The sequence below is a fragment of the Hyla sarda genome, chromosome 9 (genome assembly GCF_029499605.1).
Source record: "Hyla sarda isolate aHylSar1 chromosome 9, aHylSar1.hap1, whole genome shotgun sequence".
Taxonomy (NCBI): domain Eukaryota; kingdom Metazoa; phylum Chordata; class Amphibia; order Anura; family Hylidae; genus Hyla; species Hyla sarda.
Genome location: NC_079197.1, coordinates 101,722,135 through 101,741,944, shown reverse-complemented (window position 1 = coordinate 101,741,944; position 19,810 = coordinate 101,722,135). Strand labels below are relative to the sequence as shown.

The 19,810-nt window shown below is 42.7% G+C and overlaps 1 protein-coding gene across 3 annotated transcripts in view; it reads left to right on the top strand.

Moving 5' to 3' along the window:
- The first annotated feature begins 1 nt into the window (after nt 1).
- Nucleotides 2–19,810, top strand: part of ATG4A (autophagy related 4A cysteine peptidase) — a 29,203-nt gene continuing 9,394 nt past the window's right edge. The window contains exons 1-7 of one of the 3 annotated variants that reach the window (XM_056538558.1): nt 2–148; nt 7,833–7,946; nt 10,000–10,071; nt 11,609–11,707; nt 13,591–13,692; nt 16,233–16,305; nt 16,387–16,466. In XM_056538558.1, coding sequence (XP_056394533.1) covers nt 139–148; nt 7,833–7,946; nt 10,000–10,071; nt 11,609–11,707; nt 13,591–13,692; nt 16,233–16,305; nt 16,387–16,466 — 550 coding nt within the window. In that variant the 5' untranslated portion in view covers nt 2–138. Of the gene's footprint in view, nt 149–5,426; nt 5,542–7,832; nt 7,947–9,999; nt 10,072–11,608; nt 11,708–13,590; nt 13,693–16,232; nt 16,306–16,386; nt 16,467–19,810 lie in introns of those variants that run through there. The other 2 variants (XM_056538559.1, XM_056538557.1) reach the window with 2 other exon arrangements.

Here is a 19,810-nt window from a genome sequence, read left to right as displayed (position 1 = left end):
GATGACCTATGGGAATTGTAGTTTGTCTTCTCGAGCGTCCTGCTGACCTAGTCTAACGTTACACTACGTCTCCCAGGGAGCATTGCGCCCACTGTTGTTGTGGACGAGGCTGCGCCGGTCCCTGGGTGACAGGGCAGGATGGAGGCCGGTAAGTTGTTCACTGAGAAGCGTCCTCCTGTAGTGTGGAAGTAAGGGAGCAAGTCCTGGGGGGTGTGAGCTGGAGATAATCCGGGGGGCCTGAGGGGGGAGCTATGGAGCTGCTCGGCCCCGGGAGTCCACTTCTCTAGCGTTGTCTACAGACTCTCCTGACCTCATTGTTGTTTCCTTGTGTGTTGTCACTTGTGTGAGTATAGACCAGTGTTTCACAACCATTCTTCGGCTGTTGTAGTTTTGTAACAGCTGGAGGCACTCTGGTTGGGAAACACTGGCATAGAGAATGTGGAGCAGCTGCTGCAGAACCTCTTTCGGCTTCCCTCCAACTTTTCCTTTTCAAAGCTTTGCTCTATGATGGAGCAGTATATAGGACACAGGTATAATATAGAGCAGTGTTTCCTAACCAGGGTGCCTCCAGATGTTGCAAAACTACAACTCCCAGCATGCCCGGACAGCCTTTGGCTGTCCGGGCATGCTGGGAGTTGTAGTTTTGCAACACCTGGAGGCACCCTGGTTGGGAAACACTGATATAGAGTGAACTGGATTCCCTAGAAAGTGGTGGACACAATGGTAAATCAGTCATAAGAGCGGGCAATGCCAGGGTCAGCAACTTATAGGAGCCATGCCAATCAGGTGGTACCATTACATAGACTGGCACACCACTCATACGCCACTCTATTGCCCAAACGTGAGGCCAGGTTACAGTACACAACTATACAAATACTGCACACAAATAAAGGGCCTCCGTATCTTTCTGAGCATTAGGGCCAGAGCAGCAGGTTACGGCATTTAAAGGGGTACTCTGGGGGAAAACTTTTTTTTTTTTTTTTACTCAACTGGTGCCACAAAGTTAAACAGATGTGTAAATTACTTCTATTAAAAATTTGTAATCCTTCCAGTACTTATTAGCTTCTGAATACTACAGAGGAAATGGTTTTCTTTTTGGAACACAGAGCTCTCTACTGACCTCCCAAGCACAGTGCTCTCTGCTGACACCTCTGTCCATTTTAGGAACTGTCCACAGTAGGAGAAAATCCCCATAGCAAACATATGCTGCTCTGGACAGTTCCTTAAATGTTCCTTAAATGTGAGATGTCAACAGAGAGCACTGCTCTGTGTTCCAAAAAGAAAATAATTTCCTTGGTAGTATTCAGCAGCTAATAAGTACTGGAAGGATTCAGATTTTTTTTAATCGAAGTAATTTACAAATCTGTTTAACTTTCTGGCACCAGTTGATTTAAAAAAAAAAAAAAAAGTTTTCCACCGGAGTACCCCTTTAATCTCCATTCGTAAATTTCTAAGGCTAGGTGGTCACGTGACATGGACATCGCATTGCCGCATGCAACATCATATCTAAGGATGGTCAGTGTAGCCACTTACAAGACGACGAGACTGCGATATGTCGCCCAAGGTCCACTTTGCAAGTATTGACCTCAATTCAAGTCACATGTGACTGCGACCTGCTTGCCACTTTGCTATGTGGCTATTTTTTTGGACCGCTATTGTAACTGTAATAAAGTCACATGACAGCAAAATATTTTGGCCGCACCACTGCTGACCCGCTCCACTAAAGGGTGTTCTGTCAGTTTGTTGGAAGGACAGGAGTTGAGTATTAAAATTCAAATTTTTTTTATTTTTTATTTCTTCCCTGATGGACCCCATTCAAGTCAATGGGATAAGTCGGGACCTGGCAGTGTCAGATGTGCTCCAACCCGTTCAAGGTCCATTCGGCGCAGAAAATGATGCATGTCACTGTGTAGTCCTAGCCCAGTGTTTCCCAACCAGGATGCTTCTCGCTGTTGCAAAACTACAACTCCCAGCATGCCTGGACAGCCTTCGGCTGTCCAGGCATGCTGGGAATTGTAGTCTTGCAACAGCTGGAGGCACCATGGTTGGGAAACACTGTCCTAGCCTCATGCTGCCGTTTACCATCTGACACGACTATACAACCCTAGTGCGGCATACACATCACCATGGACTTCTCTGGGCAGAAAAAGATTGTGCCATGGCGTAGGCAGTATTTCTTCAGGGGTGGCATTCACTATTATTCAGACACAGTAATACAGCAGCCAAGCCCCTAGGCCAGTGTTTTTCAACCAGGGTGCCGCCAGCTGTTTCAAAACTACAACTCCCAGCATGCCAGGACAGCCAAAGGCTCTCTGAGCATGCTGGGAGTTGTAGTTTTGCAACAGCTGGTGGCACCCTGGTTGGGAAACGCTGCCTTAGGCTGGGTTCACACTACGTTTTTGCCATACTGTTTTCAATCCGTTTTTCTAAAGAAAACCATATGGCAAAAAAACAGATGGAACAGTATGGGAAAAAGTAAACCGTATGCGTTTTTAAACCGTATAATGTTTTTAAAAGGGCATACAGTTCCGTCCGTTTTTATAGAAAATAAACCCATACGTTTTTGATAATTTTGTCCATTTTTAATGGGAGGGGTATTAATGGGAGGGGTGGGGACTTTAGGATGCAAATGCGAATGTGCAAAGTAAAAACCGTATACGTTTTTCCCGTATGGAACCGTATACATGTGCGTTTCCCATTGACGGTTTTTAAACCAGAGAAAAAAACGTGGTCAACCACGGTTTTGACTCCGGTTTAAAAACTGTACTGCAATCGCATACGTTTTTTTTTAACATGGACGTCAATGGAAAACGCACATGTATACTGTTCCATACGAGAAAACGTATACGGTTTTTACTTTGCACATTCGCATTTGCTTCCCAAAGTCCCCACCCAACCCCCCTCCCATTAAAAATGGACAAAGATATCAAAAACGTATGTTTTTCTTTTTTTTTTTTTATAAAAACGGACGGAACTGTATGCACTTTTAAAAACAGTATACTGTTTAAAAACACATAGGGGGAGATTTATCAAAACCTGTGCAGAGGAAAAGTTGTCCAGTTGCCCATAGCAACCAATCAGATTGCTTCTTTCATTTTTCACAGGTCTTCATGAAAATGAAAGAAGCAAGCTGATTGGTTGCTATGGGCAACTGGGCAAGTTTTCCTCTGCACAGGTTTTGATAAATCTCCCCCATACTGTTTACTTTTTCCCATACTGTTCCATCATTTTTTCTGCCATACGTTTTTTTTTTTAGAAAAACTGATTGAAAACAGTATGGCAAAAACGTGATGTGAACCCAGCCTTGCCCAGGGGTGTGGAAATTTAATTAAAAAAAACTACTTGTCCACAGGACTAAAACAGAGCAAAATCTACTTGTCCCTCATGACGATCCACTTGTCCGGCCAATTTTCGCTTTTACGCTCAAATTTTTTTCCTCCTCGCCCTATAATAGCCATAACTACCTACTATAAGGATACCTTTTAATTTTTCCATAACATATGCTCCTAAACAAAAAATATATATATATTGGTGAGGTGAAATTGAAATAGTAAAAGCAAATTTAGCAAATTTGGTGGTTTTCTTTTCTACACCATTTACCTTGTGGTTGAGGTAACTTGTTGTTTTGATACTTTAGGTCGTCAGATTGTTTCCCTCATGTTTTACTAATTAAAAAAGAAATCAGAACTTTTTTTCAAAAATTTTTTAATTGACATTTTCTGACCCTTTAGCTTTGCTTCCCCCCCCCCCCCCCCCCCCCCCCCGAGGCTGTATGAGCGCTCATTTTTGGTGCCATAATTAGTTTTTTGTATCTGTACCATTTTGGTATTGACCTGACTTTTTTTAATCGCTTTTAACTTTTTTCTGGGATATTATACAAATTGCAATTCTATTTTTTTTTTTTTTACATTTATCATTCACCGTACGGGATACATTATGTTATATCTTAATAGTTTGTACAATTACGCTTGCAGCAAATATGATTATCTTTATTATGTTTACATGTTTTTATATAAGAGAAGGGGGTGATTTGAACTTTTAATATGGAAATGTTAATTTTTTTTTTTACACTTTATTAGTCCCTTAGGGGACTTATAGGATGAATCATTAGATTCCTCATACAGATCAATAGAGTTCTATTGAACTCCATTGATCTGTGTACTGTTCGATCCATTGATAGAGCCTAGTCCAGCCAGGGAAGCAGACGTAAGCCCTCCTGCTACCTCTATAGTGGACCACCCCACTAGCCCACCCGGGAGCATTCATATGTCCCTTTAGATGCCGCTGTCAGCTTTGACAGCGGTGATCTAAAGAGTTAATAGCCAGCCGCTGTGATCGCCGCATGCTAGCTATTAGCGGTGCCCCCAGTTACTGAAAACAGCCGGGGGCTGCAGAGCATGGAGCGGGCAGAAATCCAGAGCCTTCTCTCTACACTCCTCCGAGCGCCGCTGTGCTTATCGGGGGCTTTCAGGTTCGGCCCTGCCTGCCCGAAGCCGGGCTAAGGGCCTGAAAAATTCACCTGACCGGCGCCCAGAACTGCATGTCCCGGGCGTTGGGCGATAGGAATTCCACATCCCTGCAACATGGTATCTGTATAGATTCCTCATCATAGTAGGGACATACAATTCCCATTTATTTACTACAACACGGATCTCAAATCCGCATAGTTGAAAGCCATGACAGAATGATTTCCATTGGAATCCATGTGAACCTACACTTATACCTGCGTGCCCAATATGTGGCTCTCCAGCCCTCAGATGTCCAGGCATGTTGGAAGACATGCACAGGTCGGAAAACTGCAAAGATGAGCTCCATAGACTTTATGTAGAAGCCGTCTTCTGCAGCAAGGAGGGAAATGCTTAAAGGGGTACTCCCCTGCCAGAAAGTTAAACAGATTTGTAAATAACTTCTATTAAAAAAAATCGTAATCCTTCCAGTACTTATCAGCTCCCGTAAGATTCACATGAAGTTCTTTCCTTTTTTTATTTCCTTTCTGTCTGACCACAGTGCTCTCTACTGACACCTCTGTCCATTTTAGGAACAGTCAAGAGTAGGATCAAATCCCCATAGAAAACATATCCTTCTCTGGACAGTTCCTAAAATGGACAGAGGTGTCAGCAGAGAGCACTGTGGTCAGACAGAAAGGAAATTCAAAAAGAAAAGAACTTCCTCTGGAGCATACAGCAGCTGATAAGTACTGGAAGGATTAAGTTTTCTAATAGAAGTAATTTACAAATCTGTTTAAGTTCCTGGCTCCAGTTTATTTAAAAACAAAAATGTGTCCCCATTGGAGTACCCCTTTAACTTAGTGCTTCTCCCTACCTGTTCTAACAATCTGATGGGGTTTCTGCACACAGTCCCCGAGCGACTGACATTTTTGATGCGTCTCTAGTGTTTTTTTGTTTTTTTTCCTATGATAAAAACATTTTACACAAATGCTAATGGAAGAAGAAGCTGACAGTAAAGATGGGTTCACGTGTCATATAGTTGTCAGCATGTTTATCCAAAACCAGGAGTGGGACAGTGAGAAAAACTTTTTAGGTAAGAATAGTTACTAAAAATGTCTCAACCCAGCCTAAGGCTTTCCATATAGTGATGTTGCAGAAGTGTCACTTTGTACAATATTAGTGCAACTTACAGTTGACTCTTTTACATTCTTGTTTTTTATGTGCAAGCCTCATTCAGATGAATAGAATACTCACAGACATTTCTGAAACAATTGTGCCGTGTGTTGCACAATGTCAGTGTATACAGGGGTATGGATTTTTGTATGGCCGTGTTTTACTAGGATGAACAGGATATTAACTTACTTTATGCAATTATTTTGGCAATTATTCCGTATTACAAGGTAATTCTAGAAGTAGTATGTGAGTATATTTGTTTCAGCTGGAGGGCTGACAGCCCAGGTATTCAATGACTGTTGCCTGGATTAATGTCACATTCTCATTCCAATTGGTATTGTCATGTGGTAAGTAGAAAATCAGGCCAAACCACAAGCCGCATGCAAACAATTTCCATAAACAAGGAATGTGATATATTATTGTTACAAGTGGCTCCGTGGCCAAACATGCGCGCCACGGGCGCACTTCTACCCCGCCGCCCGCGCTGTCTCCGGCACAGGTGGCACTGCTGTCTCCTTACTGGGCTCTACCTGCAGCCTCCCGGCTGGCGGACACGCTCCCCACTGCGTTCCCGGCTCCACTGTTCTCTCTCACTCCTGGCGCACGCTGTCTCTCCCTGCCGGATGCTTGTTGCCTAAGAGAAAGGGTTTTCCTGTGTCTTGCCTCGCCGTGTATCTGACCCTTGCTATGTATTCTGACCTTGCTCCTGTGCCGCCTGCCATCTGACCTTCCTGCTACGTGACCAGACCTTGCTTCTTTGCCGCCTGCCCTGACCTCCTGCCTGTCCTGACTACGTCTGTGCTTCTACCTTCCTCTGCCACGTTATTGCTCGGCTGCCTGAGGGGACGAGTCGTACCAAGGGTAGAGACCTGGGTGCTGAATGCTGCAGCAAGTCCATCCCGCTTTGCGGCGGGCTCTGGTGAAAACTAGCAGCACCTTAGACTCCGCTCTCTGGCACGGCCCATCCCATCATCCCCACAAGTCAGTGGATCCACCTTACCACAGCTGTTCCAATTATTTAGCATTGTGCTGTTCCACAAAAGGTTTACTGTGGCTTCCTAATGACCAAAGACGATCAAAGTGGCAGAACAAGGTGCACGAGAAAGGAGAATTCCCCCTTACTATATATATATATATATATATATATATATATATATATATATATATAGTATGGGGATGATAACAATAGTTAGATGATTTGAAATAATTTAAAGGGGTATTCCGCCGTTAGACATCTTATACTCTATCCAAAAGATAGGGGATAAGATGTCTGATCACGGGGTCCTGCCGCTGGGACTTGCCCGCGATCTTCGTGCAGCATCTGGCATTCTGTGCCGTGTGCTGCTCCAGTCTCTGAAATGCTGGGTATCCTAGTCGGAGATGTGACGTCATGCTCCCTCCATTCATGTCTATGGGAGGGGGTGTGACGGACGCCCCCTCCCATAGACCTGAATGGAGGGGGAGTGACGTCACTGTCTTGGAAACCCAGCGTTTCCGTGACTGGAGCAGCACACGGCACAGAATGCCAGATGCTGCACGAAGATCGCAGGGGGTTCCAGCGGATAGGGGATAAGATGTCTAAGGGCGGAATACCCCTTTAATTGAAAAGAAAGAGATTGTGTCCCCCAAACGATGATCATAAGGGGGTTAACAGGCAAACCTGTAATGAGCAGCAGGTGGCAGGGACAATTTTATGGTAGAGATGGCCTTTCACATTAGTTGGACAAGCCATCTGACATCAGCTGGACCAGCTCTCGCCAATAACATGATGGGGAGAGAAGGACTGGGCAGCTGAATGTTAACTTGCCTGATCCTCTGGTTCTCAGAGAGATAACCCATTGCCAGATGAGTCCTAGAATGGTAGCTGTCGCCTAAAAAGCGGTGTGAAGCCTGTGGCCGGCTTTAGGAGTTTTCCAGTTAGGACAACCTCTTTGTAGTTTTTATAGTACAATAAATACTTATGCTTTGTTGATGATGGAGATATGTGTTACATTCTGATGAACAAGTAGTCTATCAACCAGGACACTTGTTTGATTGCCACCTACCCTCAAGGCGCCGCGGATATCATCCACCTTTTCTAGCCCTGGGAACTGCTGGAGCAGCCCTCCCCAAGGACCACTCCTTACATTCTGATGTGTCACTTTATACAAATATGTCAAAATGTTTGTAATATTTTATTTATTAATTAATTTATTTTTGTATTTGTTGTAGGTTTTGCAAGTTATGAAAATCAGTTTATTGAATCAGATTACCTGGAACTAGAAGAACTCCCAGACACTGATGAACCTGTTTACATTTTAGGAAAACAATATGACATTAAAACAGGTTAGTGGCAGCAAATAAAGCTGGGATCTATTGGTTCATATACAGCCATGGACTTGTCTGACAAACAGGGGGTTTAGAAGTCAAAAAGGTAGTGTCACATTGCTGGTAAGTATGGGCTATGATTACATTTTGTTATTGATCACAAATACTGGGTAACTACTGATAAGTATCCTGAAGTCAATGGCTTTAGTTTGATTTGTTCCTTTATGTGAACATGGCAACCTTATTAGCTTAAACTAATGCAATGCTTTTCTTACAGGACTACCTTCAAAGTGAATGTTAGTGAATGACAAATTCCTTATTATAGACAGCGGATCATGTCTGTGTAAAACAGGATTGTGCCAGGCGCTTCTCCTCTCTAAAAAGACAGCGCAGACTACACTTAGTGCTGTGCAAAAAAGAGTAGTCAAGTTTATTAGATGGTGGTGCACATCCACTTAGTGTAGTCTGCATTGTCTTTGGAGAGGAGAAGCGCCTGGCACAATCCTGTTTTACTGTCTACAAATCCTGCTTGCTGTCTACAAATTACTGAAGTGACCTTGAGCCACTTGAGAAGGACGATGTGGCCAGCTAACCTCTGACATCACTGCGAGTCTACAAGCGTGTTATGGTGTTGTGCCCGTAGTACCTTAAAGGGGTACTCCGGCCCTAATACATCTTATCCCCTATCCAAAGGGGAACGTGACGTCACAACTCCGCCCCCGTGTGACATCACGCCCCGACCCCTTAATTCAAGTCTATGGGAGGGGCGTGACGGCACGATACTCCGGCCCCGTGGTCGTCACAATACACCTTTGGTGTGCAATGACAGATTGCGGGGGTCACCAGCAGAGGGACCCCTGCCATCAGACATCTTATCCCCTATCTTTTGGATAGGGGATAAGATGTATTAGGGCCTGAGTACCCCTTTAAGGGGGCATCTGCTTATTTAATCCTCTGCACTAGGAGCGCACCTGTTTACCTTTTTCTTTTTATACAAATTCCTTATTATGGCTCCTTTCACATGGGCAGACCACTGCCCGATACCAGTGCCATTGGAGTGAGAGTGTTTTTTGCTAATTGCTGGGTCTTTTACTGTGGGCAATAATAAGTTAGTTCAGCAGATATTTGCCCAGTGTAGAAGGCCCTTTACACATAGTTGGTGGAGAATATTGATGTGATCCTGAATTGGTTTTTGAGAGATACATTGTTACCAGTACTACAAAACACTTAAAGGGGGAAGTCCAGTGGTGAAAAACTTATCCCCTATCCTAAGGATAGGGGATAAGTTTCAGATCGCGGGGGGTCCGACCGCTGGGGTCCCCGCGATCTCCAGTACGGGACCTCGGCTTGCTGGCTATAATAGCGTGTGTTGACCACCGCACGAATCGGCGGCCGACTCGCCCCCTCAATACAGGGGATATGTTTTTCACCACTTGATATCTCCTTTAAATGGGCACTCTCAATAAAACTAATTTTTGCTAGTGCACGCCCTATGGTAAATAGAAAATCTTTCTAATGTACTTTGTTTACAAAAATGAAGATTTCTATGTATTTGTGTCCCTATTGTCCATAGCACATTTCCCCCTATTTCTTGCACAGACTTTCGACTCCTGCTGGCCTGGCAGAAGTCCAAAATTAGGAAATGCAGTGTGGAGTGCTGAGGGGGATGTGTGTGCAGCCTTAGCCATTCATAGCTCATCTCACACTGAACTGCTCTGGGCTGTGTATAGCAGAGTGAGGGAGGAAGTTCTCCCCTGTATGGCTTCAGATTATGTCACGCCTGCTGGGGAACGCCCCTTCCCAATCTGTGAATCTGACTGAGCAGAAAATACAGAGCAATATCAAGGTAGAAACCTAATCAATAATAAAAATAAAGGCAGAGGGTGGTTTATCATGATGGGGGCAGTGAACTGGGAGGATTATAAAATTTAACAAGATCATGAAGGGTATTATTTAAGTTGCACTGATACATGGCATTTTATGTATCCAACTAGAAAGCAGAAAGAGATTTTAGACAAATATTCATGTGATTTAATACTGAAATTAACAGAAATCTCTCGCTTGCTTACAGACAAATGTGATCTGCTCTCAGACATTACCTCCCGTTTGTGGTTTACATATAGAAAGAAATTTTCCCCTATAGGTAAGTAATGACCAGCTATATATATATATATATATATATATATATATATATATATCTCAACTGGCTCCAGAAAGTTAAACAGATTTGTAAATTACTTCTATTAAAAAATCTTAATCCTTTCAGTACTTATGAGCTTCTGAAGTTAAGGTTGTTCTTTTCGGTCTAAGTGCTCTCTGATGACACATGTCTCGGGAAACGCCCAGTTTAGAAGAGGTTTGCTATGGGGATTCGGTTCTAAACTGGGCGTTTCCCGGGACACGTGTCATCAGAGAGCACTTAGACAGAAAAGAACAACCTTAACTTCAGAAGCTCATAAGTACTGAAAGAATTAAGATTTTTTAATAGAAGTAATTTACAAATCTGTCTAACTTTCTGGAGCCAGTTGATATATATAACATTTTTTATAGTACTTGCTACTGCTGTTTTTGGGTGAACTCCTGACCACGTGTCTAGGAACATTTGGTTTCAGAGGATCCTGGTTGGAAATCATCCCTCTGGATCTTAGGCTTCTTTCACACTGCCATTGCAGCCTGTTAAAAACATTTTTTTTTTTTTTTTTTTTTGACGGCCATCATTTTGAAGGGGTGCAATGGGCAACAGTGGGTTCCAATGGACTCCATTATAGTCAACGGGGTCCATTGGGGGCCGCTGTTTTTAAGAGGGAGTAGCGGGAGAAAAAGATGGTGCAAGCAGTATTTTTTCTCGAGCTATTCCCCTGGGCTCCCCCAAGAGCCATCGCACTTCTGTGTATCTCAGGAAGTAGTCAGTCCTGGGTCAGCTCACTTCCATACCCCCCCCCCCCCCCAGCTGTTTTTGTATACAGCTGCTATTCTATCTATGGGATCAGGATATATAGTAGTTATACCCTTATATGAGGCTGTGTTCACATGTTGCTTTTTTTGCTTTGTTACTTTTCTGTTGTTGCCATGATTTTTCCAAAATCACCTAAAAATGGTGCTAGTGTTGTTGAAAATCGGCAGCACAAACTCAGCCAAAATACAGTAAAAATATATATACATAATGCAGTAAAAATGTAACATGTAAACACAGCCTGAAGGCTTCAGCTCTTCATAAAACACCTCGCTTGTGATTTAAAGATCAAATCACGTTCCCCTTATGGCAATATTTTGCCAAAAAATGCACCTTCAATAAAAAAACGCATCAAAACTGCATGTAATGTGAACTCGCCCCAACCTCAGTCTCAAAGTTTAGGCTGCTGGAGTATAACCAGATGATTGGGTCAGCAGTTGCACGTATAAGACTCCACCCCCTCTCTCTCAGCAAAGGCAGGGGAGTCATGGGAAATGTAGGCAGCAGTAGAAAATCATTATAGTGTGAAAATACAAATTAGTATGGCTGAAAACCCATGCATGCCACATCAGCTAAAACAGCCATACACAAGAACTGCTACATTATTCTCTAATAACAGCATATGCTGCACCATAAAAGAAAAGAAAATCCTGCTTCTTTAATACAGCATTGCAATGTGGACTATTTATAGTCACTGATCATTGTTAAATCTGTTATCTTAAAACAGGAGGAACAGGGCCTTCGTCTGATGCTGGCTGGGGGTGTATGCTGAGGTGTGGACAAATGATGCTGGCACAGGCCTTAACCTGTCAGCATTTAGGCAGAGGTTAGTACTGCAGATAGGACAGATGGTTATATGCATATCACATAAATGCTGGTTGAATATCATACAATATAGTAAAAATGATTTAGCAATCTTATGAAGATGGTCCTGTGTCTGTTCACATATCAAAATTTGTGTTCATAATAATATGGGCTCCATTGATGCGTGCCACTAAATGTATATCTGTATTAGGGCTGCACAATATGGGGAAAATTAGCAATTGCGATTATGTTCCTAAATATTGCGATTTCGAAATGCGATGCGATATAATAAATAAATGGTGAAATCCCCCCTTTTATGTCCAATCTCCTCCATTTTATGCCCACCGCCAATTTCACATCTCCCCCTGTCACATTTTCCCCTCTTGGTCACATCTTCCCCCGTCACATTCCCCCTCCCCCTGTAACATCCCCCCCCTTTTACATTTTGTACTGCAGCAATACACTGGGTCCGGGAAACCTAGTGTTTTTGCTGCCGAAAAAGACCTTTCTCCATCAGCCAATCACTGGCTTGACACGTGACACCGCTGCGGCCAGTGATTGGCTGAAAAGGGAAAGGTCCTACTGCTTGTATGGAGAAGAGAAGAGACACCGGACCGCACGGAGGAGAACGGCATCTGCAGGGAGTAGGTGAGCAGAATTATTATTTTTTTTTCTTCCTGCGCCCTTTTACTTAGCTCAGGGTTTTTCTACCAGGGTGCCTTCAGCTGTTGTGAAACTACAACTACCAGCATGCCCGGACAGCCTTTGCTGGTCCGGGCATGCTGGGAGTTGTAGTTTTGCAACTACTGGAGACACCCTGGTAGGGAAACACTGACTTTTAGTATTTAAATTAGTTTTTACCTGCTCAGGCCGGCCCCTGCCTGCAGCAGCACACGGGAGCTGGCCCAAGCAGATAATCGCAAGTTTTCCCAAGGGCCGTATCGCTATATTGCAAAAAGCAAAAATCACGATTTCATTGCTTTTGTGATATATTGTGCAGCCCTAAACTGTATGGAGAAAAATGTTTCCAGGTTCATATACTGTACTTTTTGTTTGTTTGTTAGTTTTTTGCAGGACAACCTTGTAGTAAAAGTGTAGGGGCAATATTTCAGACTAATCTTAAATAATAGATAAATCCTATGTACACTGAATTTCACTTTTTTGTCACCGTAGTAAGTGCCTGTTTGGATCTACAGCTTAACATGCCCTTTATATTAAGTAGTGGACTCCATTATATATACAGCATAAAAGTAGAAAGCACAGAGTCTGGCACCGCTAATGCAATATATGTGAGAGTATAACACTGGAAGAATGGTAGCAAACAACGAGTATCAGTCCTGATGTAATATGCATGGGAGGCGGAGGTGCGCTTATCAAGGAAATCCACAGGTAAGTATTCACAACAATATGAAAAGAAGATAATGCACTCACCGAAGGTCACGATGCAATTATTCAAGCTTTATTTCCAGGAGAAAAAAGAAGCTTCAGAAGACAGGACAGGTACACAGGGAGCTTGGGTGTTACAGGTGAGGCTAGGGCGTGACGGAGGGGTGGCAACTAGTTTCGCGCTCAAGGACTCTTCCTTTGACCCGTACGGGCCAGAGGAAGCGCCCTTGAGCGCAAAACTAGTTGCCCCCCCCCCCCTAACCTATGTCACCCAAGCTCCCTGTGTACCTGTCCTGCCTTCTGAAGCTTCTTGTATTCTCCTGGAAATACAGCTTGAATAATTGCATCGTGACCTGCGGTGAGTGCATTATCTTCTTTTCTCACATATTGTTATGACTCCAGTATATAGTGTGAACATATAGTGTTCCTTAATGTAGGATCCATTTCATATAATTCTACAAAAAAAACTAATATATTTATTTATGAAGTCTTTAACAGGTACTTACTACTTTTATTTAGATTGGAGATGGGAGAAGCATAAAAAACAGCCAGAAGAATATTACCAAATCCTACAATGTTTTCTGGACAGAAAAAATAGTTGTTATTCTATTCATCAAATGGGTAAGGACAATCCATTCAATGATGGAATTTATGGGGAATTACTGTTACGGTTTATACAAAATCGGTCTGTTTAGAGCAAATATTTTACCATTGTAGTATATTCTTTATCAGAATACTGCATTTTATGGACATAAGGCTCCAAAACTTGGATAACAAGTTAAAAATAAACAGCAGGTGGACAGCAGCTCTAGGGAGGTTTAAACATTTTACCCCTGGTGGTCTGGCGATCCTACTTGCCTCCCTTGTTCTCTATTCTCCCTCACCATACCCCCTCTTCAGACTGTGCTTGACCCACCAAGTAGAATATGGGGCAATATATATTGACTCCTTAGTCCTTCAGTTTATTAGGCCCCTTTTGTTGTGCTTGCAGATGACAACAAATGCCATCAATGCAGCAATATTCTATTACTCTCAGATCCCCTCCTAAACACAGTTTTTAGCTTTAGTTTTTTTGCTTAAAAAAGGTTGTCTTACAGATCTGTGAATGGGACTGAATGCAGTTTTTACTGCATATTGGCTGAGCCTACTGCAGCCCAACTTCCGCTTATTTCAACTGGAACCAGGCACGGCCACTAAATGGAGCCTATTGCTTGTGGCCCCGTTAGCATGGTCCCATCTTAACTATATACTAGTGTCACCATTCACTGTAATCCTACCTGTGATAAAAAGAAGAGACTACCTGAAAAGTTTTCTCCACAGAACAGAAAGTATCAACCTATTATTAGGCAATGTTTTTATTAAATAGATAGTAATATGGAAAATTGGAAAAAAAATTCAACATTTTTTAAAATAGCAATAGATCATTTTTTGATCACATATTCCCTTTAATGTAAAAGGTGTGGTGGCCTTAGCGGTACCATTCAAACATTTTAAGCAACAGAATGTTTCCTCAATAAGTCGGCCACATAACAGGAACCAGTGTCAGACTAAATAACTGAAACTTTCTGCTGCCGCTATAGTGACATGCTTGCCATATGTAAAGGGCCTTTTATGGTAGGGTTACACGGGAGCGCATCCGCAGCATATTTGACGCTGCGGATGCCCTGCTGGCAGTCACAGTGTTACGGCAGAGCGAGCTCCCTGCTGCCGTAGCTCTGTGTTTCAGCTGGTTACTGCGGGCGGGAAATCCGCAGATATGAGCAGACACACAGAATATGGCAGAAGGGAGCTCGCTCTGCCGTAACACTGACTGCCAGCAGGGCATCCGCAGCATCAAATATGCTGCGGATGTGGTCCCGTGTAACCCTACCCTAGCACTAGGGGTTATTAGCCAAATAGGACATTTGTTGCCTGTATAAAAGATCCAGCGATCAACTGACTAGTGAGCCAGCACTTATTTACCAACTAGAACTGTGCAGCACGAGTGATCATTTGTGTGGCCCTGCACTGGCATTAGTTGAGCTGTGTAAAGTATCTCCCGTTAGAATGTTTTCACGGCTCCCATGGGTAATAAATGGAATGGCGACATGCTTGTGCATCCCGGAACTCCATTTTATTGGAAACTTGGATGTCGAGGTTGCTGGGGTGATCGGGCCTCCCAGGATAGTCAGGGGATAATTTTTACAGAATGGGAAAATCCCTTTTGATGGTATCCTTATTATATGGGCTACATTTTTTTTAAAATAAATCAGAGGCGTCAACGGCACTGTGACTAGTCACTGACAATGAAATCGAACTACTGAATGAAAAGACCTTCCCTTGTCCATGGGGTGCAGGCACGTTTAACTCAGCAGAAAGTGCATTCACCAGGAGTTGTCGTGGAGAAATCTTTATTGCTATTCAATCCATAAATGTTGTCCAGAGACAGCAAAAAACTCCATTTAAGCTGCCCGGCTTCAAAGTCCTTCTCTGTACCATATATATGGATTGAGTACCAATAAAGAATTTCTCAAGTCCTGGTGAGTGCACTGTTCCTCTTTTAAAAGGAGGTTTTCAATCTGAGGCCCCTTTCATGTGGCAACATTTTCTGCCGGATTGGCTCGGAAATTGGACATTCCGCCATGTGAATGTGGCATCAGCGTAATAATTCTCTTAATAAAGGCTCTTCCTTGTCTGTAGAGGTTACTTTTCAGCAGCCTCCTTATAATCATTACAGGTAGGATTACAATATAGATAGGTGATGGTCAGAACCCCCCTCCACCCTCTTCCTGCACAATGTCATGCTTTCAGAATTCTCCAATAGAAATCACTAAGCTCTAATCTATTATTTCCTATGTACATGGGACTTGCTGTAAAGCCTATCTGTAAAAGCTGTCAAGCAGCTCAGGCAAGATGGCTGCCCTCATAACCATAATCCGATAAAACAGAACAATAATCTACAATAAGAAATAAAACAGATAAGACGTGTTCTGTGTATATTACGTTGACAGCCATTCATTCAAATATCCGCATATAGTTGTAGATTTCTCTGTAGGTGCCTCTGCAGGAAAAGTGAGGAGGTGAATGTTCTCTACATTGTATGTAACTTATGCCATTAATAAAATGATTAGCAGATCAAATATAATGTTGTTCTTCTGCTTTATTTGGGGGTATCAAATCAGCACAGATGGGAGTTGGAGAAGGAAAGTCTATAGGAGAATGGTTTGGACCAAATACTGTGGCTCAGGTTTTGAAGTAAGTAAAGCGTTCCTTACACCGTCCATCACATAATGTAACATTGATTGAGAAGCTTATCTGTTTTCCCCATGCTCACAGGAAACTCGCTCTGTTTGATGAGTGGAATTCCTTGGCTGTGTATGTTTCAATGGATAACACTGTGGTCATTGAAGATATAAGTAAGTTACAATCTCCTCTCATTGGAACCCGTATATTTGTCTGAAAATTCTAATCAATAAACAATAAGGGCTTACAAGGTCAGGACAACCTCCATAATAAGTGTCTTCAGAGGGTGTTTTTAGATGAATAACATTGCAGACAGAAAGGAAAAAATAGACTATGAAAACCAAAAGAAATATGAGTAATAACACACGTTTAATCTCTTGCCCCACTGCAGTGATATTGGGGTGCAGCTGGCAATCATACCCTTATGTCTGCTGTTATGGAGCAGATCAGAGACACCCCCCACCTTCTCTGAAGGAGATATCTCATGCAGAACTATTTTCTGCTATTAGGCCTGGGCTGCCAGAATATAAAACATCAAACATCACTCGCCTGCAGCCACTCCCTCTGTGTCCTGGTATCACTGCTTCAGTCTTCTGCGGCTGTCTTCTTCCTGGTTGCCCGGTGTCGATGCCTCAGATGGTGGCTCAGCTAATCTCTGGCCGCAGCAATGTCCCACCTTGGCTGACGATAGGCTGAGTGGCAGTGTAATGCTTTGAGCCCTTGCTCTGCAGGCTTTATCTCTCCCAGAGCTGGTGGGCGGAGCCTCCCCCTTCCATAGACTTGTATTGCTTGTCTTGCAGACACTGGGCTAAGCCAAGCTGATTTTCAGAAAAGATTTGAGCAGCAGGAGCGGTGGGGAGAGGGAAAAAGTTTGATAACAAGAGAGAGAAGCATTTTTGTATATTAAGATTTATTACAAAATTTCTATTATGGTATTCACTATTGATCTATGCAAAGTTTGTTTAACCCCTTAACGACCAAGGACGTATATTTACGTCCTTGGCCGACTCCCGCGATATAACGCGGGGTCACGTGGGTCATGCCGGGACCCGGGGCTAATAGCTATTAACCCCTTAGACGCGGCGTTCAAAGTTGAATGCCGCGTCTAATGCGAAAGTAAAACCTTCCCGACTGCTCAGCGGGGCTGATCGGGACTACCGCAGTGAAAATGCGGTGTCCCGATCAGCAGGGACATGAGCGGAGGTCCTCTTACCTGCCTCCGGCATGTCCCCTCGGCAATTGATTGCTCCAAGCCTGAGATTCAGGCTTGAGCAATCGACCGCCGATAACGCTGATCATTGCAAAGCTATGGCTTTGCAGTGAACAGTGCTGGCAATCAGTGTGTGCAGTGTTATAGGTCCCTATGGGAGCTATAACACTGCAAAAAAAAAAGTGTAAAAAAAAAGTTTATAAATGTGATTTAACCCCTTCCCTAATAAATGTTCAAATCACCCCTCTTTTCCCATAAAAAAAACCCACCATGTAAATAAAAATAAATATAAACATATGTGGTATCGCTGCGTGCGTAATTGTCCGAACTGTAAAAATATATCATTAATTAAACCGCATGGTCAATGGCGTACGCTAAAAACGTCAGATCACGGCGCAAAAAATAAGCCCTCATACCGCCCCATACGCAGAAAAATAAAAAAGTTATAGGGGTCAGAAGATGACAATTTTGAACGTATAGATTTCCGTGCATGTAGTTATGATTTTTTCCAGAAGTACGACAAAATCAAACCTATATAAGTAGGGTATCATTTTAACCATATGGACCTACAGAATAATAAGGTGTCATTTGTACCGAAAAATATACTGCGTTGAAATGGAAGCCCCCAAAAGTTAAAAAAAAGGCGTTTTTTCTTCAATTTCGTCGCACAATTATTTTTTTTTTTCCATTTCGCCGTAGATTTTTGGGTAAAATGACTGATGTCACTGCAAAGTAGAATTGGTGGCGCAAAAAATAAGCCATCATATGGATTTTTAGGAGCAAAATTGAAAGGGTTATGATTTTTAAAAGTTGAGGAGGAAAATACGAAAGTGCAAAAACGGAAAAACCCGTAGATGAAAATTGCCACTATACAAATTGAAACATCAAATGAAAATTTGTCGGTCTTTTGGCCACAGCTGTACACTGAACTTAAAGGGGTATTCCAGTGAAAAACATTGTTTTTCCCTATCAACTGGCTCCAGAAAGTTAAACAGACTTGTAAATTACTTCTATTAAAAAATGTTTAATCCTACCAGTACTTATCACCTGCTGAAGCTGAGTTTTCTTTCTGACAACAGTGCTCTCTACTGACACTTCTGTCCAGAGTAGGAGCAAATCCCCATAGAAAACATCTCCTGCTCTAGGCAGTTCCTGAAACGGACAGATGTCAGCAGAGAGCACTGACAGAAAGGAACAACTCAAATTCAGCAGCTGATAAGTACTGGTAGGATTATGATTTTTTAATAGAAGTCATTTACAAATCTATTTAACTTTCTGGAGTCAGTTGATATGAAAAAAATAGTTTTTCACTGGATAACCCCTTTAGGGTCAGGAAGGAAGTCAAAAGCTGCAGCAATCCCGCAATAAAATGTTGTTGGTGATTTTGCTGTGAAAACCCTGCTGATATTTTATTTTTTTAGTTTATATAAATTGCACTAAAGATCTAAAGTGCCAAATCTGCATGAAAATGTGCACAAAAATGCGAAATCTAAATGTTTTTTTTTTCTTTAATAGATTGGTTTGCAAAATAATAGATGGACAGAAGGACATTTTACTTTTATGTAATGTAAACCCTTTGAGAAACCTTGATAAAGCAATCTATAAAAAGGACTTGTAGCCTCTCCTAACCTGTCTGCTTTAGTAAATACATGTCTTTCCCACAATAGAACAGTTCTGAAGCAGTGTTTCTCAGAACTCCACATTGTGCTGTTCATCTGTTAACCTTATTAAAAGTGTATGAATGAATAGAATGAATGGGTGTTACTCATTGGGGTGTGTCCCTATACTGTCTGATATTGTTCAACCACTGCTGCCAGTCTAATATGGCTAATAACATACTTGGCAATTTACAATTTTTTTTATTTTTTTTGGAGTTCTTAAAAACATTTTTTTGAGGAATACAAGTACTTACTAAAACTGACTGGTCAAGAGAAATGACAGGCCCCCTTATAATAATGTGTATGGATATTGTAATTAGCATGTTATCACTCAGCTTCCCATTGTATTATTGTATTAAGGGGTACTCCGCTGCTTAGCATTTGGAGCAAACTGTTAGAAACGCTGGTGTCGGGAGCTTGTGACGTCATAGCCCCGCCCCTCATGCCATCACGCCCCGCCCCCTCAATGCAAGTCTATGGGAGGGGGCGTGGTGGCTGTCACGCCCCCTCCCATAGACTTGCATTGAGGGGGCAAGGCGTGACAACATGAGGGGACGGGGCTAGGATGTCACGAGCTCCCGGTGCCAGCTCCAGCGTTCGGAACAGTTTGTTCCAAACACTGAGCAGCGGAGTACCTCTTTAAGTTGGT